The 19,823-nt window shown below is 39.9% G+C and overlaps 1 protein-coding gene across 1 annotated transcript in view; it reads left to right on the forward strand.

Annotated features, from left to right (window-relative positions):
• SLC25A17 (solute carrier family 25 member 17) overlaps positions 1-19,823 on the forward strand; it is a 197,688-nt gene that overhangs the window by 66,580 nt on the left and 111,285 nt on the right. Inside the window, exons 3-4 of the mRNA XM_075182792.1 lie at positions 1,275-1,341; positions 18,787-18,938. Coding sequence (XP_075038893.1) covers positions 1,275-1,341; positions 18,787-18,938 — 219 coding nt within the window. The remainder of the gene's footprint in view (positions 1-1,274; positions 1,342-18,786; positions 18,939-19,823) is intronic.

Consider the following 19,823-nt stretch of genomic DNA (forward strand, 5'->3'; position numbering starts at 1 on the left):
CATAGACGTGTATATGTACTACCTTCCACTTTGCTGCTGTTTCATCAAGTGTTTGTAATCTGCACTATACATAAAAGGTACCTAACTAGATTATAATTTTGTGAGAACTGGGCTGATTCGAAGCTCACTGTTGAACTCGTTTTTTGCTGGGAATTACATTGGCTCTTTTTAGTGCATTGTCTGGCACCCTGGATTGGCGTGGGTCTGATAAAAGCATGCATCCCGGGGGGTCAGCACTCGTTGCCATGTATTAGCTGTAGAATTACCTTACTTATCCAAGAAACAGTTGGAGAGTTCAAATGAACCATACATGATTTCATGATCCAAGGACAATTCCATCTTGCACCACTTTTGTTTTCTGCCACTGCTGTGTGCCAATGTATCCTAAATGTGCTAGGAACTGCCGTGTGTTTGAGTCATTGCTCTGTCGCTTACCATCCAGCCAAGTCGCTGCAGTATTTGTCTGAAAGTATATGAAAATAATATTGTCAAATTAGTGTTATTGAGGTTAATAATAATGTAGGAACAAAAAAAGAGCAAAATTATGTGATTTTAGCAATTTTTCTAAAAAATACAGATCCATAACCAAAAACAAAACACACGAGGGCGGTTTTGCCAAAACCAAAACACGAAGCTAATCCAGATCCAAAATCAGTTCACAGGGGTCAGTGAGCATCTCAAATTTATATGAACTGTGATTCTAACCTCCAATAAGTAAGTAAGTGTGGCCTAGCTGATTTGTAACATCCAGCAAGACTCAGCTGAATTCATATTCTTTCAGGTCCTTGTTATGTTATATACATTCTTTAAATGTTTATCTGCCCTAATTACAATTTTAAATTTGAAGATACCAAAACTGTGCAATTTTTCATAGTCCTGTAGCACCATTTCTTTCTAAATACTGACACAAAATTGAGGGCAGCACTGTGGCTTAGTGGTTAGCACTTCTGCCTCACAACACTGAAGTCATGAGTTCGATTCTGAGCATGGCCTTATCTGTATGGAGTTTGTATGTTCTCCCCGTGTTTGCGAGGGTTTCCTCCCACACTCCAAAAACAACCTAGTAGGCCACTGGCTGCTTTCAAATTGACCCTAGTCTCTCTCGATATGTGTGTCTGTATGTTAGGGAATTTAGACTGTAAGCTCCAATGGGACAGGAACTGATGTGAGTGAGTTCTATGTACAGCTCTGCGTAAATAGTAGCTCTATATAAATCGCTGATGATAATGATTGTTGCAGTATGCTGATGCTGTTTTTTTTTTTTTTAATCTCAGTGGATGACAAGAGAAAATCCCACAGTACTCCAGCTGTACTTATGGAAATTATTAAAGAAGAGGGACTGTAAGTATATAAAGACTTCACTGTGTGATAATAAGAGTAATATAGAAAGCAAAAAATGTTCCTAGCTGTATCTTTTTTTTTTTTAAACAACTTTTTATTTAAGCATGTTTACAAATCTAAAACATTCAAAATAGCAATGTGATAATAAAATACAGTTTTACAGTTAAACAGTGAGAGCAATACAATGGTTATACAATGACTTTGAGATTATAATGGATAACGTTCATTCTAGGTACACACTGCAAAATCTTTGAACCAATTTGTTATTAGTAACGATTTTATAAACAACTGAGTTCCAATCAGTCTGCTGATTCATGTGTACACACTTACACGATTTAATTTCAGATCTGTGATGTTCATCTGATCCTATAGTCCTTTAGAAAATGACAGTACAATATTCATTCATTCATTCCTGTTACACTGGTTATCAAGCTTGTTAAAACAAGCAAAGAGCTGTGGAAAGCAGCTCTGGAGTCCGGTGCTCTGAGTTGTCAGCTATCCTCTCACTGGAGACACCTGAGTGAAGGATGGCCACGTTATTCCCATATGTTATTTACAATGTATCACTTCCTAATTCAGCGATAATAAGAGGTTTTTTATGTGGATGGGGAATAATACTTTTTAGCCACAAAACACTTTAAGCAAATTACTGAACCGTATAGTCACAATCCCAAACCATACGATTCGTCTAGTCTTTACAGAAATACTTTTTAATTTCTAAAACTGCAGCTTTCACTTAGCATTATATAACGGTCATATAAGTTATTTTATGACATGAGTCACGTAACCCAGAAAACTGATTCATTTGACTGAAAATGCCAGGTAGCCGGCACACACAGCAGGGAGATGACAGCGGACACATAGTGTAATTAGACCTGTCACACTGAGATCTACTATTGGCCGACAGTCTGAATGCATATACGCTGCATGACCGAAAGGTGATTGGGAGGAAAATATTAATAAAAGTGCTGGTACACTTGGGCTGGTACCCCTGACCGCTTACTATGGATCAGGGTGCTGTTGGATGGATGCCCCCTGGCCTATCACACTGGGCAAAGCTGCTGGGTAGCGGCAAAGCGGTGGTACTGGAGAGCTGGGTCCAACCTTAGAAACAGCCAGAGAACGGATTAGATTTAGGGTCTAATCTACAGGTCACAGGATTACAGCAATATTGAGGAAGTTGTCAAGCAGAGTCTTGAAGCAAAGAGTGATGTTTTATTTCGCTCAGGTGCCCTGACAAGAACAGTTCCACTGATTAAAGGTATCAGTGGTCAGGTCAGATGGAACATCAGAATGATACATTTCAGTGTACAGCCATGAACGGATTTGATTTTGGGTCTAATCTGTAGGTCACAGTGCTTTTTATACAGATTTGGACACAGACTATTTTTACAATCAGGATGCAACCTGTTCACTAAAACATAGATTTACATGCATTGCAAAGTTAACAATAGTTATACTTATCTGTGATATCTTAAAAACCTTGCTGTGATTTCCTGCATCTTATTTCAGAGGCAGGAGATCTACTAGCAAGTCAGAAGGTCTAATTGACATGAATTCTTTCTTCAGACAGTCGCAGAACACACATTCCCAAAGAAAGATACAAACCCCAAACAAGTCATTTCCCCACTTCACAATACTCAAAAGACTTTCTGAATAAAGCCTCATTGTATCAGATATATACATCAGAAATAAGGCATTTCCTTTGGCAAGGTTAAAACAGAAAAAAACTAATTTTCTCCCCTGGTCTCATAAATAAAGATTTCCTATATCAAAATACACGCAATATCAAAAATAAGTGCATTGGCAATTATATAAATAAGCGCCCTGCGCTATTTCCTTTAAATAAATTTATACCAGAAGTTATTTATTAGTGATCCAGTCACATATTGGTTTAATTTATACTTATGACGGAGAATGTGCCATCATTTTCTAGTGGTAAGTAGGAGAGCATTGCCTAGAGTTTCAGCAGATATTTCCTGATCATGCATATGTAGGAATGAAGAGAGGCTGATGTTGGAATGAATTGTTGTTTCAAAGGAGTGTTGGCTTATGTTTCAGTCACCTTCAGCCAATCTCTCAAATTTCTAAGTTGGTCTGCTTGGTTATAAAGATTTATGTTAGGAAAATTAATGCCCCCATTGTTTCTAGGTTGTTGGACCCAAAATAAGCCAATTCGTATTTTTTTTTTAATTCCCCCCAAAAAAGTGCGGAAATATTTGTTTATAATTGCTACATTGTTTCGTGTCAACAGTAGTCGGGGAAATTATATAATTTTCAATAAACTTGCCCTACCTATATAGGAGAGATTAAGAGACTGCCATCTTGCAATCTCACGTGATAATTCTTTGCTCAATTTAGAAATATTGAGACAATATAGGAGGTTCAAATTTTTGGGGAGCCAGATACCCAAGTAAGGTATAGCCTTGGAGACCTAGTTCAGTGGTATCTATTTTGCTCAATAGGGGTGAAGATATCCTGGTCTAAGATAAAGAGCTAGTGATTTGTCAAAATTTGCTGAAAATCCAGAGAGTATTCCAAATTCATCAATACGTGCCATTAAGGGACGTAATGCTTCTTTGGGATTGGATAAGTGTTTTAGAATGTCGTCTGCAAAAGCGGAGAGTTTGACTTCCATGTCGCCAATGCTGATGCCCTTAAACAGTTGCCAAGTTTGGCGCACTCTAAGCATGGGGTCGAGAACTAAATTAAAGAGCAATGGAGACATGGGACAGCCTTGACGTGTGCCTCTAGTCATGTGTTCCTTTTCACTGATTAATCCATTTAGCAGGAGACATGTGAAAGGAGATGAATAAAAGAAATCAAAGCTGAAAAGGTTTCACCAAATGCTCAACGTCTCAAGACTTCAAACATGTATGTACAAGAGACAGTGTCAAATGCCTTATTGGCTTCTAAGCTTAAGAAAATATTCGTGGAGGAAGAATCAGATGCTGGTGACGCCACCGCTGCTATTGCTTTACGAATGCCCTACACCGAATAACGTCCAGATACAAAGCCCATCAGATGATTAGTTTACAATGAAGGTAGCATAGATTGGAGGCGAGAAGTCATAATCTTGGCTAATAATTTAAAATCAAGTTTGAGTAAAGTAATTGGTCTGCATGATGCTACCGATTTTTGTTTTGTTTTGTATTGTTTTTTTCCTGGTTTTGGGATCCGAGGTGGTGTAAGCCTTGTTGAAAGTGGGATACAATGGTTTATCCCTGTGTATATGTGATAATAGTTCTAAAAATGTTGGAGTAATGTCTGGTTGTAGACATTTATAATTTTCAGATGATAAGCCATCCAGCCCAGGAGACTTGTGTAATTGCAGATTAGTGATTGCAGTAGTAATTTCACATTCAGTGATTTCACCATCTAGTATTTTTCTCTGGGCTTCAGATAGTTTAGGTAATCTGGCCTCAGTTAGCAAGTCATCTGGGTTGAATAATATGCATGGAATTTTTCAGATTTTGTCAGTATAGTTGTATTAATGTCATGTCGCAGAGCCACTACGTGATTTTTACTCCTAACTGGCTTGGCTACATTGACAAGAAGTTTGCCTATATCATTTCTCCAACAATAAAATTAGTTTTTTGTAATTTAGCTTTGGAAAGTAAGTGGCATTCTAATAGTTTAAGTCTAATGGTCGTTATTTGGGTCAGAGACATATATCCTATAGCTTTGGTAAATATGGTCATATAAAGAGTTGTATTTGTCTCTGTACATCTTGTTATAATTGGAAGTATAAGCAATGATGCGAAGATGAACAACAGCTTTAGATGTCTCCCAAAACAATATGGGTTCATCCCAATGTTCTATATTGTCATCCATATATTTACTCCACGTATGTTAAATGAGTTGGTGGAACTTTTCAGATAGAGGTGTGAGGGGAAGCGCCAGGTATGGGTGTGTAGTTTGGATATGGGCAGTTTTACTGTGACAGATATCAATGCTTGATCAGATATTACTGTAGGTTCAATCTCAGAGTAAGAGATCATTGCATGGGAGACTAAAAAGTAATCCGTGCGAGAGAAAGGCCTATGGACTCCTGAGTGAAATGTGTAGGAGTGACTCGATGAATTAAAGAGTCTCCAGGGATCAATAAGAGCATGTATAGTTAGGTTTGGAGTGTCCTTCTGTATCAGCATATGAGATATTTGGTTGAGAAAATCACCCTGTCCAGAGTTGGGAGCATAAATATTAAGCACCGTATAGCGGATGCCAAATATAAGCAAGTGCAATAGTATATATCGTGCTCCCGGGTCTGTTAATACATTTTGAATTGTGTATTGCAAATGTCGGGATATAACTAATGCTACTCCCTGATATTTGTTGCGGGGCCCCTATACAGTCTCCTATCCAGTGTGCTCTAAGAGTAGATTCATCCCCATCTCTCCAATGTGTCTCTTCTAACAGTGCTATAAAACATTTAGAACGTTTAAGGTGTGAGATTACCCGTTTTCTTTTAACTGGAGTGTTTAAACCACTCACATTCCATAAAACTATCGGTGGTGATGTTGATGGAAATGGGGGGCCATTAGAGAGCAGCGTGGCTAACCTATCCAAGTTAGTGGAAGATCAGTAGCATGGTCACTTTCCAAAATCACAAGTCCCATGTTTTCCAGTTATCGAGTGGGGACCTTCATGTAGGCAAATTAGGGTGGCTCCCAAAATAATATATTGCATATCGCTGTATCTGTAAAAGTCTCTAGTGCACATGTTTCTTATGAAGAAAACCAATCATGTCAACTCTTTCAAATTGGAAACTGTTAACAAGTCCCTGTTACGGTGAGCATGGGAGGATTGATTGCTTTCACAGTATAAAAGCATATGATCATCCTATCCCTTTTAGGTATTCGCAACAGTTATGGGTTCCCGGCCTTGTCCCTTTTTTTATTTTGTCAGGTTTTATCTACCATATACCCTTACAAAAAGTCAAAGTAAGGCGGGGGAGGCGAGGTTAAGTGTGGGAGATCCCAGTTGGGAAGAAGCGAACTGAATATGGAATCTGGACGTTTGCGGATCGTCACAGACATATGTTCGGCCATTTTCTATAATGCGAAGTTTGGCTGGGTACATAAGAGAGAAATGTTTACCATTATCGATTAACTATTTACAAATAGGCCGGAACTCTTTTCTTTTCTTGGTTACCTGAAGGGAATAGTCCTGAATGATTAAATTCTATGGTCATCCACCATGAAGGATTTCTCTTTTCTATAGACTGTTAAGATGTTCTCTTTTCTTCGGAAGTCTAAAAACCGTGCTATCACTGGGCGTGACCTAGTAGAGGTTGAATCTCTTTCTTGTCCTATACAATGTACTTTCTATCTGAGGGAATTTCAATTCACCCTGAATGTGTAATGCTGAGATAAGATCGTTCTACAAATATTGCAATAGGGTTGTACCCTTTATTTGTTCAGGGATACCTATGAACCGCAAGTTATTCCTGCGGTTCCGTTTCTCTAGATCATAAATCTTATTTGTTAGCTGTCGCAATAGATTGACATTTACATTAGTGGTATTTTGGCCTCCGATTATAGAATCATCCATGTCACCAATCGTAGATATTCTAGTAGAGTGATTTTTTTTGTAACATTGAATCTATGGAATTTCGCATTCTAACCAAGGATAGTTCCTTAACTATTTCAGCAATTGAAGTGGATTGTGTTTGATTAGATAGGCCAGGGGCATCTTGTGATATAGAGTGGAGAGGGAGAAGGGGGTCCTTTTATTGGCCATCTGTTTTTGTTTACCAATTTTGGCGGAATCTGGTTTTGTAGAGAATATTGCCCTAGATGGCTTATGTACAAATCTATCCATGCCTCGTCGGCCACTTAGACAGAAGAGCACTTATCGTTGGTACTGAATTATAGTGTAGCAGAATATTCACAACCCACTAGAAATAAGGGACACTGATATGTCAAGTTTTCGCCCAGTACCCTAGAAACTTAGACAGTGAGACACTTATCATTAATGATGAATTATAGGGCAACAGATATTCACTACAGAATAAAGGTAAAAGTATACACTGATATGTCAAGTTCTCTCCCAATAAATTACACAATTGCATATGAAACATAGAGAGTAAACCTGTGTGGTTCCACATTTCAAATAGCTAGTCGATCAAATGTGTCTTCATTGATTCAGTGTTATAGTGAAGAAACTGAGAGGGGGAGCGGATAACAGGAGGAACGGAGGACAGGGGTAGCGGATGACAAGAGGAGGAGAGGGAGAGCGGATGACAAGAGGAGGAGAGGAGAAGCAGATGACAAGAGGAGGAGAGGGGGAGCGGATGACAAGAGGAGGAGAGGGGGAGCGGCTGAAAAGAGGAGGAGAGGGGGAGCGGCTGAGGAGAGGGGGAGCTGCTGACAAGAGGAGGTGAGGGGCAGCGGATGACAAGAGGAGGAGAGGGGCAGCGGATGACAAGAGGAGGTGAGGGGGAGCGGATGACATATATATATATATATGTGTGTGTGTATATACATACAGCTTGGCCAGTCAATAAGGAACCACATATGCAACTTTGGTTTTATCAGTGGGAAAGCAATCTGGGTCAAACACTGATAGCAGAACAGATCAGGATACAAGACACACTTGGTTAAGCAGGAACTATCACCAGCATTATTATGTTGCCAGGAAGAGGTTTATAAAGGCAGCAGCACCAATCAGAAATGCAGGATGATCAGCTGCATGAGTGTAGTAGGAGATTGCACATCTAAGGCTGCCAGACTGAAGACTGAATGAAGCTTGCAACTATTTGTCTAGCAACCAGCTGAATCCGTGAACTGCAGGAACTGGTAGTAGTCGGTTTCCCGATTTACCATGACATCGACACTACTTTCCCCAACACAGTGATGACGAAAGTGCCATTCCCGACATCTTCATCTCCCCGACTGTTGAAAAAGCTGACTTTGAATAAATTCTACAGATCGAGTGGCCGGTGCCCTGTAATGACATGAGTGGTATTGTTAGTGCTGTTAAGGGGACAATGCAAGTACCTGGCGGCTGGACAATGTACAAGCATTGCTAAAAAGCACTGCCCAGCTTTGGGTGTATATTATTCCAGCCCTCTTGCTTCTCATTGGTCTATGTCTGTATATAAGGCAGGGAGAGCTTAGCCTCCCTGCCGGTTATAGCGTTCAGTTCTTGGCTGCTGACATGCTCATTACTACTCTGCTTAATCCTGGATTGCTTTCTGTGTATGACTTTTGGCTTATGTCCCTGGACTTCTGATTATTTGCTCGTGACCCTGACCCTCGCTTGTAACTTGGATACCTTTGTTTGCTGCCGGCCCTGATCTTTGCATGAACCTGATTTCACTCCTGCCATTGGACCCTGGCTTATTCCTGACCACATTGCCTGCTGTCATCACCTCCTCTTTCATGCTGCGGCATTACTCATATGCTTTCACTATGTTGCGTTTAAGACCTGGGGGCATCTGAGTACCTGTGAGCATATCTAGCTCTATGGGAAAGGTGGCTGTTATAGGTGAAGACCTCTGCTGATAGTTCTGTAAGCTTATGATAATAGCTGGTAGCGGTAACAGTATGTATCAGTTGTCCTTGAAAGGGTGTACCAGTTGTCCTTCTATTACGTACCCGTTCTCCTTTTAGGGGTTCCTCTTGTTCTTGGTTTTGTAATATTTTTTTCCGCTACTTGTAGCTGTGTCTGTGGGATTGTCCTGTGAGAGAGGGGACACAGATGGAGGGAGAGATTGTAGGGGGAGGAAGGAGTAAGCTGGATTTGCTAGTAATTTGTTAATGTAAAACATGTTGTTTTCCTTCCCACATCCAATTTCTGTTCCCAGCATCTTCATACCTATTTCCGCCTTCACCTGTTAGATTAACCCCTTTGATTCCACTGACTTTTTCATATAACCCACAGTTCTTTCCCTCTCCCCTCCAAGCCCCACCGTCAACATATAATGCCTTTACCCATCACCATCAGTGATTTGTCATTCAGAAAGCATTTCCCCAATTCCAGTCACAGCGCACTTCTGTCTCCCGTTCCCCATCCCTTCTACACTTTGCATACATCCTTCTACAAATACCCACCACTTTCCCACAATCGGTAGTATCCCTGAAGAAGTCCTGAAAAAACCCCACTATGAAACATGGTGGATTTCACAGTTCACACCACAAAAACTTCCAAATATATCCCAGTACAGCACTGTGAAGTTCAGCTTCACCAACCCCAACCAGCAGAGCCTGGTGTGTGCCTTCCACTCAGAGACGCATTGCATCTTGCTTGTGTGTAAAGGCAGCCATCTTGATTCCAGACCACACACAGTACACAAAGTGGTAAATTCCAGAGAAGAACTGCCAGTGTTCTTACCATAACCAGCTCCACACTATTGCTATGAACCGCTGTTTTTATCATCATCATCCTCATCAGCTATTTATATAGCGCCACTTACTCTGCAGCACCGTACACAGAACTCACTCACATTAGTGAGCGAGTTTTTCGCATTGGAGCGCAGTCTAAATTCCCTAACATACAGACAGACCGAGAGAGACTAAAGTCGATTTTAATAGCAGCCAAATAACCTACTAGTGTGTTTTTGGAGTGTAGGAGGAAACCGGAGCACTCTGAGGAGACCCACACAAATACGGGAAGAACATACAAATTCACACAAATAAGGCCATGGTGAGGAATCAAATTCATAACCCCAGTGCTCTGAGGCAGAAGTGCTAACCATAAAGCTACCGTGCTGCTCCTCTTTAGAGCAGTCTGATTGTTGTAATATTCAACACGAGACTGATGAAACCCACAGAAAACTTTTTCCCCCAGGATTGGTACATCACCATAGTGACTTGTTATGTAGATACTCACCTGGATGCCTGGTAGGACACTTTGCTATACCTGTGGGGATAACATTTTATGCTTGTTGAAATGATTTTTTGTGAGTGCTATATTTTATTGTTTTATAAATGTTATTCAGTGTTTAAATAAAACACCAAAGAAGCACACTTCTTTCCTTTGTTATACATGGTGGTATGGTTAAAATACAAGGGATAATTGGAAAGAGCTAAATCTATTAATCATTTCTGGAAAAAGAAAAGGCACTCTAAAAGTATTGTGAGTGAATCTCTCTCTCATCTCTCAATCCAGAGGTGGAGGTAGGACAATACCAAAAGTTTTTGCTTGCTCCAATTATCATGTCAAATTGCATTATGCTCAGTCTGGGGTGGATGTCCTATGCGCAGCATGGTAGATGGAGGTCCAGAAGTCATGTTCACCTGTGAGTGCAACTGCTGAAATAGCAGAGCCAACTACCTGGGTCTTTTGGGTTTTGCTATTTCTTCACCTGACCAGCCAGCTTGGACTCTCAACCCTCAAGCTTCCTTGCTTCTTTGGGAGGATTCCTTCAAGGAACAGGTTGTACAGGACTTAGTGTGTGCTGTTAGCCAGACTGTAGAGATCAGGGAAGTAAAGAGTCAGAGATTCTTTGTTTAAGAGGGAAAATAAACAGATGGTTTCTTTTTCTTCATCCAGACAATTGGAGGAGCTTAGTGGGGGTAGACCTGACTGTAAATGTCAGTTCTTCAGCAGACTGCAGACCCTTTATACCCTCCTAGTGGGGATATAGAAAAAAATCCCGCCTATGGTGGATGCTCCCATAGACCGCCTTTCCAAGACAACCACTTTTCATATTAGTAATGTCGATAACTTAATAGACAGTCTGGATAGAAAAATGGAAGCTACTCTTAAAACCATTTATACAACAGCAGGGATTTCCCTTAGACTGAGTTTGGCTTCTGCCTGGGTCAATAAGGCCCTTGGTAAGATGAGTGGAACAGTTGGTGCATGGTTTGGAGTTTGATGGACCCAAAAGGGACTTGCTTGGTGGAGCATATCCCGAAGGCGTCTGAATATCTTGGAGAAGCTGAATTGATATGGGGCTGTCACAAGATACAGGGACTGAAGGGCACTTGCTGATATTTGTGCTGCTAAGCTTGGAGACGCACAGTCTAAACACGTCCCCAGTCTTCCCCAGGGACACCAGCAACGGAGTTTGGTGTCTACTGCAATGGACGTGCAGGTCGCGGCCCTCCAAGTTATCTATCGGCGAAGTGGTTGGTGAACAGACATGGTCGTGCAGGCAGAGGTGAAACCGTTTTGGCAAACGAGGTACCAAAAAAGTAAGCAAATCGGAGACAGCAAGCCAAAGGTCAGATACAGTGAGAGCAGTCAGGCCAAAGGGAGATCCAGGAGCAGAACCAGAGGAAGCCAGGTCGGTACACAGGAGGTCAGTCAGAGAGTAGGGCGACAGGCAGGAACGCTGGAGCATAGGAATATATATTGCGTCCTCGTTGCTAAGCATCGTGGACACGATAGTCTGCACATGCACCCAGATGCCTGGCTGGCAGGTAGGAGATGTCATGTGACGAGCGGCTCGAGGAAGGCAACCGTCCCTGGCTGCCAGGGAGAGAGCGATCACGGCGCCTGACGGGCTCATTGGGTGGCTCATTGGGACTAGGATTTCAGCCTATTGCCATTGCTGTATGTTGTGGCCAAAAACTCCAGTGTTCCCCATTGGATTCAGAGAAAAAGATTTAACAGAAATACATGAATCCCATTATTTTGATCCTATTTATCTTACCACTTATACCTTATTCATCCATTTTCTATCCTCTCTTCTACACAATGAACAATATCTTTTTCATATACTTCCTAGTCGATATTTTTATTTTAGTAATTTATTCTTTTGATATTATTCCTTTCTTTGACTCCCATTTTTCCCATTTCTTTTCTTTTATTTTATTTTACATCATTGGGGGGAATTCAATTCTAAAAAAATCCGCACAAGGTGCCTCCAGAACAGCTGTGAGACACCTCGCACAGATGTTTTTTTTACAGAAATAACGCTCATTTTTGCTCGCATCCTGGCCAATTGACTTCCCCCCCATTGATTCAACTATTCTGTTTTATTTTATTTTTCTATTCCATATTTATTTACCCATTAATTCCTTAGTTTAACTTGCTTTTCTTTCTATTTAATGTTTTATAATAAAACAATCTAGTTCTCTCCTTCCTCCCTGTCAGTACCAGTAGTCTTGGACATCACCAGCTTGCCTCCAACACTCAGCGGTTCGTTGATTGCTGGCCTTCCCATTTAGAATCATTAACAGAACACATCTGGACTCGGCCTCAGGCTAAAGATGACATAATTCCACTCTCAGGTGTTACCACTAACCTCCAGTACTGATGACACATACAAGGAATTGCCACTTAACCTGGCACTATAAGAACATGCTCAGTGCACTCATTAGTGCCTGAGATCAATTGTGTCCAACATTGCTACTCCCGCTCCAGGACAATACTAGAAGTGTAGTAGCTATTTTTCCATATGTAGTGTTATACGAATATACTCCATTGTAGCCATTTTTATTGTATGCTACTCACTGTTCAAACCTTGCCAACACATCTGAGCTGTTCATTACACACTACGAACTGTTCAGCTAGAGGCAACACATCCTTGTACCTTCTTGCACAATGCATGCTGTTTAACCAGTGCCAACAAATCATCATCATCATTTATATAGCGCCAGAAAATTCTGTGGCGCTTAACATTGAACCTCATTACACGCTATGCGCTGTTCAACCAGTGCAAACACATTTTTTGTACCTTATTGCATGCGACGCAGTGCCTACAAACTGTGTACTCCATTGCAGGTTACCTAACCCCTATACTTTTTTTTTTATAAAGCTGTAAATTTATTTTTCATTTTGGAGAGAGACCTCCAACCAGTCCATCCGCAGGACAAAAAGCAACTTCTCTCTGAATATTTCAAGAGAAGAAATTGTGCTCTTGACACTTGGCACTTTGACTAGCTGCCGTCTAAATGGCCAATATTAATCCCCTCCCTTAGACACTCTGATATCTTGTGGTAAAATAACTAATTTGGCCTTTCCAGGTATGCAAAATATGCAATATACTAGTTCCTCGGTAGCAAATCTTTACACCTGGATCCAGACCAACCGTAATATAGGGCCATAGGACGCAACTTCAGGCAGTGGAACCGATCTTGCAGAGGTGCATCTGGCAGTTCAGATTGTGAAGCTTTTGTGTGGTGAATGATAACCCCTATGAAGATTTTAAGAAACTTGTCAACGTATGTGGGCGCATGGAGTAATTTAATAGGAACCTATAAAGTTTTAAGTAATGTATCCACTTTTAAAGCAGGGAACCATTGTGCAAGACCTGATTTGACATTTACATGGTCAATGGGATCACGCAAGAAATTTAAATGTATAGATATATCTTCTTTTCTGGAGTGTTTGCTGATAATAAGGTGTTTTTATATGGGTTTAATTTATATTTATTTCTTTGAATTTTTGCAATGTTTTACTGAATGACATTTAAAAGTGGATTGTCTCGTATGTGGGAGGGTATTTATTGATTCTGGAGGTTTAATAAAGCAATAAGGTTTAGGTTTGTTAGGAAGTTTTTTCTTTAATATAGTGTTTGTGTAGTTATTATAATTACATAACCAGTCTATCAATTATCTTAAAAGAGCAGTGTGGCATACAGTGTTTTTTTTGTGTGGAAAAAATGATTAATAGTATGGGCATTCTTACATGTTAGTAGGAGAGGTAGAGTTGTTTAGGGGATATGAAAGCTTAGGGAAAGATATAGAGTAAGGTATAGGAAATTTTTACATACCGAAGTAACACAAACAGAGATGATCCAAAACATCAAAATCTCTGTAAGCCTTGTATCGCCCTAGTAATGTTATATTTGTAAAGATTAGCAAGATTTTTGGGTAGTTGAATGCCCAAGTACGTGATAGATTTGTTTGCCCACTTAAGTGACAATTTAGTAGCCCATATTAGTTCCGATTGTGGCCCTTTTTTTTATTTTTTTTTAATGGAATAACGCAATTGATTTGTCACAATTAATTTTAGATCCTGATGCTTGACCAAACTCCTTGATTCTTGCAATTAACATGTGTAATGAAACTTTTGGGTTGGAAATGTATAGTATTATGTCATCTGCAAGCAGATTTTTTTCCATTCTTGCCTGGATGCCCTATAATAGTGGCCATTGCTATAATAAATGTAGCATGGGTTCTAAGGATGGATAAAACCTAGGGGGAAGGGCTGGGGACAATCTTATCGAAAGATTAACAATGTGCAGCATGTATTATAAAGGTATTGGATAAGGTCAATGAAGTTCACTCAAAATGCTCTCAATATAAGTCTTACAAGTATTTCTGTCAATAATGACCAATATACAGTATCAAAAGCTTTGTGTTCATCTAAGCTTATTAGTAGAATTTGGGGTAGTTAAGGCAGCTACCACTGTTATTGCTGTGCACATATCTCTGACCGAATGGTGACCACTCACAAATACCAGTTGATGGTCCTTCAGTAGCATAGGGAGAATATTTTTGAATCTCTTTGCTGCTATTTTAGAAACTATCTTAAAATCTACATTTTAAAGGGTCATTGGGCGATGTGAAGATGCTGAATTGGAGTCATTGTCTGGTGTGGGAAGTAAGGTTATATATGCCTGATTAAAATGTGATTACTGTAGGTGATATCTATGTATAGTGTTACAATTTCAATAATATGGGGGTTAATGCATGTTGAAGTAATTTATAATATTCCCCAGTAAAGTCACCTGGGCATGGGGGTTTATGTAATTGTAAGTCCAATATAGTGTTGATAATTTCCTGGGGGTTTATGTCTGCTTCCAGAGTGATACTGTTATTTTGGGGAGATTTGCTTCTCTTAATAAATTTAAGAGTGTGAGGTTTGGGGTGGTGACTGTGTAAAGATTTAAATAACAATCTTTTAGAAAGTGCCAGCAATAGCCGTTGGTTTAAAAAAAGCGGTAGAAGGAGGATTATCTTTTTTAATGACTCTAATGTGATCCTGGCGTTTAAAAGTTTCCATCATATTGGCTAAGAGTTTTCCTTTTTTATTCCCCCAATGGTGGTATCTGTTTTCGTATAATCGAATTTAGTTTGAGCTTAAGCCAGAAGAAATCTTTCCAGGACATGTTCTGCCTGTTTATATTGCAGTAAGGCGGTCTTGCTTGGATCAGAGATATACATATTATAATTATTTTGCAGAAATTGGAACAACATAACATAATTTGTTATTTACTCTATTAAGGTTTGTCACTTAAAATATCATTTATCCACTCATAACAGCCTTGGAGGTGCCTGAAAATAATACCAAGTTATCCGAATGTATTATTATACTATCATAGAAATCCATCCAATTATTTTTAACATGTTGTTAGAAAGTGTTCTGAGTTATATAAATAGGATGGTAACATCCAAAATCTATTTCTGGGCTCTACTGAGGGCATCCGGTTAGTATGGGATATCTGCATGGTCTGTTATGACAATGCCCACAATGTCCGTCCCGTTACCTCAAATATTAAGAGAAATGCCATTTAGATATGATCGGTTGTTGGGAATTACTGGTAAACTTTTGAGTAAAGTATGAGTGATTTATCGATGGGGTCAGGCAATCTCCATTGGCCTGTTCAAACATCTGTTGTCTTCAACCTAGCTATTTAATTCCACAGTTCTGATTGTGTATTGAATTGGAGACTTGGATTGATGTGATGTATTTACTATTTAATGACATGGTTAGCCCACCCCAGGGATTATAATACATAAAGGTTATAATTTGTTATAAAGGACTCTCCTGTCTCAACAAACTGGGATAATAATAATAATAAAAAAAAAAGTATTACTCTGTCTCCTCCATGACTCTACTGCCGCTCCATATGTAACAATATTAAGTATATCATAAAGTGATAAAACAAAACAATTATGTGAAAACACTCTGTGACAGGATGGACCGCCTATGCCACTCGGTCTGTTGTTACTGGGAACTGGCTGGGCTTACTTTGACACCGCCCCCTTTCCTTATTCCGAATACGCCCCTCCTGCCACAGTAAGAGGAGCCTGCTGCCACCACTGGACTCCTTTATGGCATCCATAACCACATTCTTTCAGGTTAAGTGTCACTGCTAGTGTACTCTCATGCTGGTACACTTGGCCTGGTACCCCTGACCGCTTACTATGGATCAGGGTGCTGTGGATGGATCCCCTATGGCGTATCACACTGGCCAGAGCTGCTGGGTAGCAGGCAGAGCAGTGGTACTGGAGAGCTGGGTCCTAACCTGAGAAACAGCCGGAGGACGGATTAGATTTAGGGTCTAATCTGTAGGTCACAAGATTACAGCAATATTGAAGAAGTTGTCAAGCAGGGTCTTGAAGCAGAGAGTGATTTTTATTTCGACAAGGACAGTTCCACTGATTAAAGGTATCATTGGTCAGGTCAGATGGAACATCAGAGTGATGCATTTCAGTTTACAAGGGCTCTCTTTTTATACAGTTTTAGACACAGCCTCACAGACTGTTTTTAGAATCAGGATGCAACGTATTTACCCAAACATGTATTTACATGCCATGCAAAGATAACAATATTTACGCTTATCTGTGATATCCTAAAACCTTGATGTGACTTCCTGCATCTTATCGTGCACATAGTGGACATCTGACAGCAAGTCTAATTACCCCTTCCTTTCACTTAAAGGGTATTGGACGCTCACATCAAAAGGTCTAATTAACATGAGATTAGCATGGGTGCTTTCTTCGAACAGTTGCAGAATACACATTTCCTCCACAGAAAAGAATTCCCCAAACAAGGCATTTCCTTGCACCAAGATATACAAAAAGACTTTCTAAACAAAGCCTTATATGTATTGTATTTTCTTTAAATACATTTATACCATATTATTTATAAGTGATCCAGTCACAAATCAATTTCTCAATCCTTTTCCAAACATGAACTTTAGTAGGATCCGGATTGTGTACCGAAGTGTACCAGGAATAGTTATAAAATTTATAAGAGCCTAGCACTCAGGAAGAAACAATTATGTTATACATAAGCCATATGTATCACAACTGTATCTTTTCTTTCTTAAGTATTTTTAACCCACTTGTGCTGAGAGAAATTAGAGAGATGAGTACAATTTGAAAAACCTAGTCGGTAGTGAGGGGAATTAGTGCCTCTGGCTAGTGACCTTAGAAGTTGATTTTATGAAGAAAGTAATGGGTGGCATCTGAATGTTCATTATAACTCAATGTTTGGAAAGGTTTGAAGGGGAAGTCAAAGAGAGTAAGGTCGGCAATAGAAAAAGAAAGGGTTAAATATGAAGCAGGGGTAGACACATACAGGAATAAAATGCCAGTATGTTTTGCAGTTGAGGTTACCCGTGGGTCTCTAATGGCAGTTGGGTCTCTTCTTTGTTGCTAAGCATCATCCCTGGTTCTTGTCTCCAAGGCAATCTGAATGTTGGCATAAAGGCTCCCACAAATAAAGGCCAGTTTGGGTTGGGTACTGCTGACTGAAGGTAGGTGTTTCACAGAAGACATTTGGTAGATTGTACTACCCTGAGTGATATCGCTATCTGGTCTGCAGCAAGTAGGATTACCCTACATAGGTCCTTCAATCCATTAATCGGCATAGTGATGTAGTTTTTCACAGCTGACAGCCAATACAGAAAGTCTGGTGCGCAACCTGTGGGTTATTTGATCATCAGAATATCCATGCCACAGTACCAAATGTTCTGCATGGCTATCGGAGTTGAGCACCCAGTGGCTTGCAGGGCATACATCCCAACCAAAGCGGGACATAATGAGCCACACCCTCCCAAACTCTGCCCACAAATGGGCATATTTGTGCAAACTCAACCCACTGTCCTGTTATGCCCCACCTCTTTTGCGACCACTAAATCAGGACAGTTGGGAGGTATGTTTAAAGAATGTTATGTTCCCCTCAATTGTTTTGGTGGGACTGGGAATCACTCCCTCTTAAGCTCAAATGTCACAGCTGGACTCCGTGGTCAAAATATTGATATGTATGTGATCAGGGTCTTATCCTGCTACATAATCTGATGTTTGTGGTTAATTCTAACAGCAGAAAAGCAATGGATGGCTGTTGATGTTTAAGACGAGCACAGAGCTGCAGTAAATTGTGGCATTTTTGGATTACACTTTTAATTACATTAAGCATTTTATTTCAAATATGTGTATATGTAATGTTTTTATTTATGCGTTTTGGGCACTGCCATACATGCCACTTATTAAATTAACTGTAAAGGCGCTGAAACACTGAATGGACCTTAATGCATTTAATGGTATCCAGTGGCTCTCTAGTTATACTTGGGCTATGAGAGCTGGAGAACACTTGCAGAGCTTGTCAGGATTTTCAGTTTGCACAATCAATATTGGAGAACCTATAGTTCTCTATATGTGATTTTCTGCTATGGCCTTTGTTTTTATTAGCTTGTATACTTTCCTCTTGATCTTGGCAATGCTGTTTTATTATAACTTATTTATTGGTTAAAGTTTTACATAATTTGCAGCTATACTTTTTTATTAATTGAATCTGTTTCACTCTACTCTGCAGGCTTGCTCCATATAGAGGATGGTTTCCTGTCATTTCCAGCCTCTGCTGCTCCAACTTTGTCTACTTCTACACTTTCAACAGTCTCAAGGCCTTATGGGTAAAGGGGACTGTCCCAAGTACGGGCAAAGATCTGACTATTGGCTTCATTGCAGGTAATTATAGGCCTGGATGTCCATAGCATACTATTTTACACCAATATATAGCAAATAATCCTTTATTAAGGTTTACATTATAAACAGTCTAGGGGCTAGATTTACTAAACTGCGGGTTTGAAAAAGTGGAGATGTTGCTTATAGCAACTAATCAGATTCTAGCTGTCATTTATTTAGTACATTCTGCAAAATGAAAGCTAGAATCTGATTGGTTGCTATAGGCAACATCTTCACTTTTTCGAACCCGCAGTTTAGTAAATATACCCCTTGATCTCTGATCTCACAAAGCATTTTTTTTTTAATTTAGTAGTCCTCCTAAACCTGTCTAGCCTAGATACCAGCTTTTTTTTCTTCACCTCTGATGCATTCAATACTATGTTATGGCATGTTTAGGCTATTAAAGTTTTGAATGAAGTGGTACTTTAGAGAAATATTGCCATGCATGGGACACCAAAAGTACAATCTATCACTTTGTCCCAAATCTATTGGCGAAAAAAGGGAAAATTACCTATATCACTGGCAACAGGAACGAGGCAGGGTAGGCAGCCACTTAGGGAGCAGCTGCTTTGTTGCAGTGCATCATACTCTCCCACTGCTTCTGTCTCCCACCCGGTTTCAGAGCTGTTGTCAGACTTTAAATTATTGTCTGATTTATTTTCTCTCCTATGCTGACCACCAGCTAAAAAGTTCAATGCAAGACTGGAATCTGTTTCAGTCTATTCTTTCATTGGATGAAAGAATTCAGCTTTCTGTCCTGTGCTGCTACTAGTTAATGACCATTGTATTTTATCCAGGCTACAAGGGAATGGACTTTGTATTTTTTTTTTCTGGTCACCAGGGAATGGGCTGTGTACTCTAGGCCACCCAGGAATAGTCTCAATATTG

Source organism: Mixophyes fleayi, chromosome 8 (assembly GCF_038048845.1).
Source record: "Mixophyes fleayi isolate aMixFle1 chromosome 8, aMixFle1.hap1, whole genome shotgun sequence".
Taxonomy (NCBI): Eukaryota; Metazoa; Chordata; class Amphibia; order Anura; family Limnodynastidae; genus Mixophyes; species Mixophyes fleayi.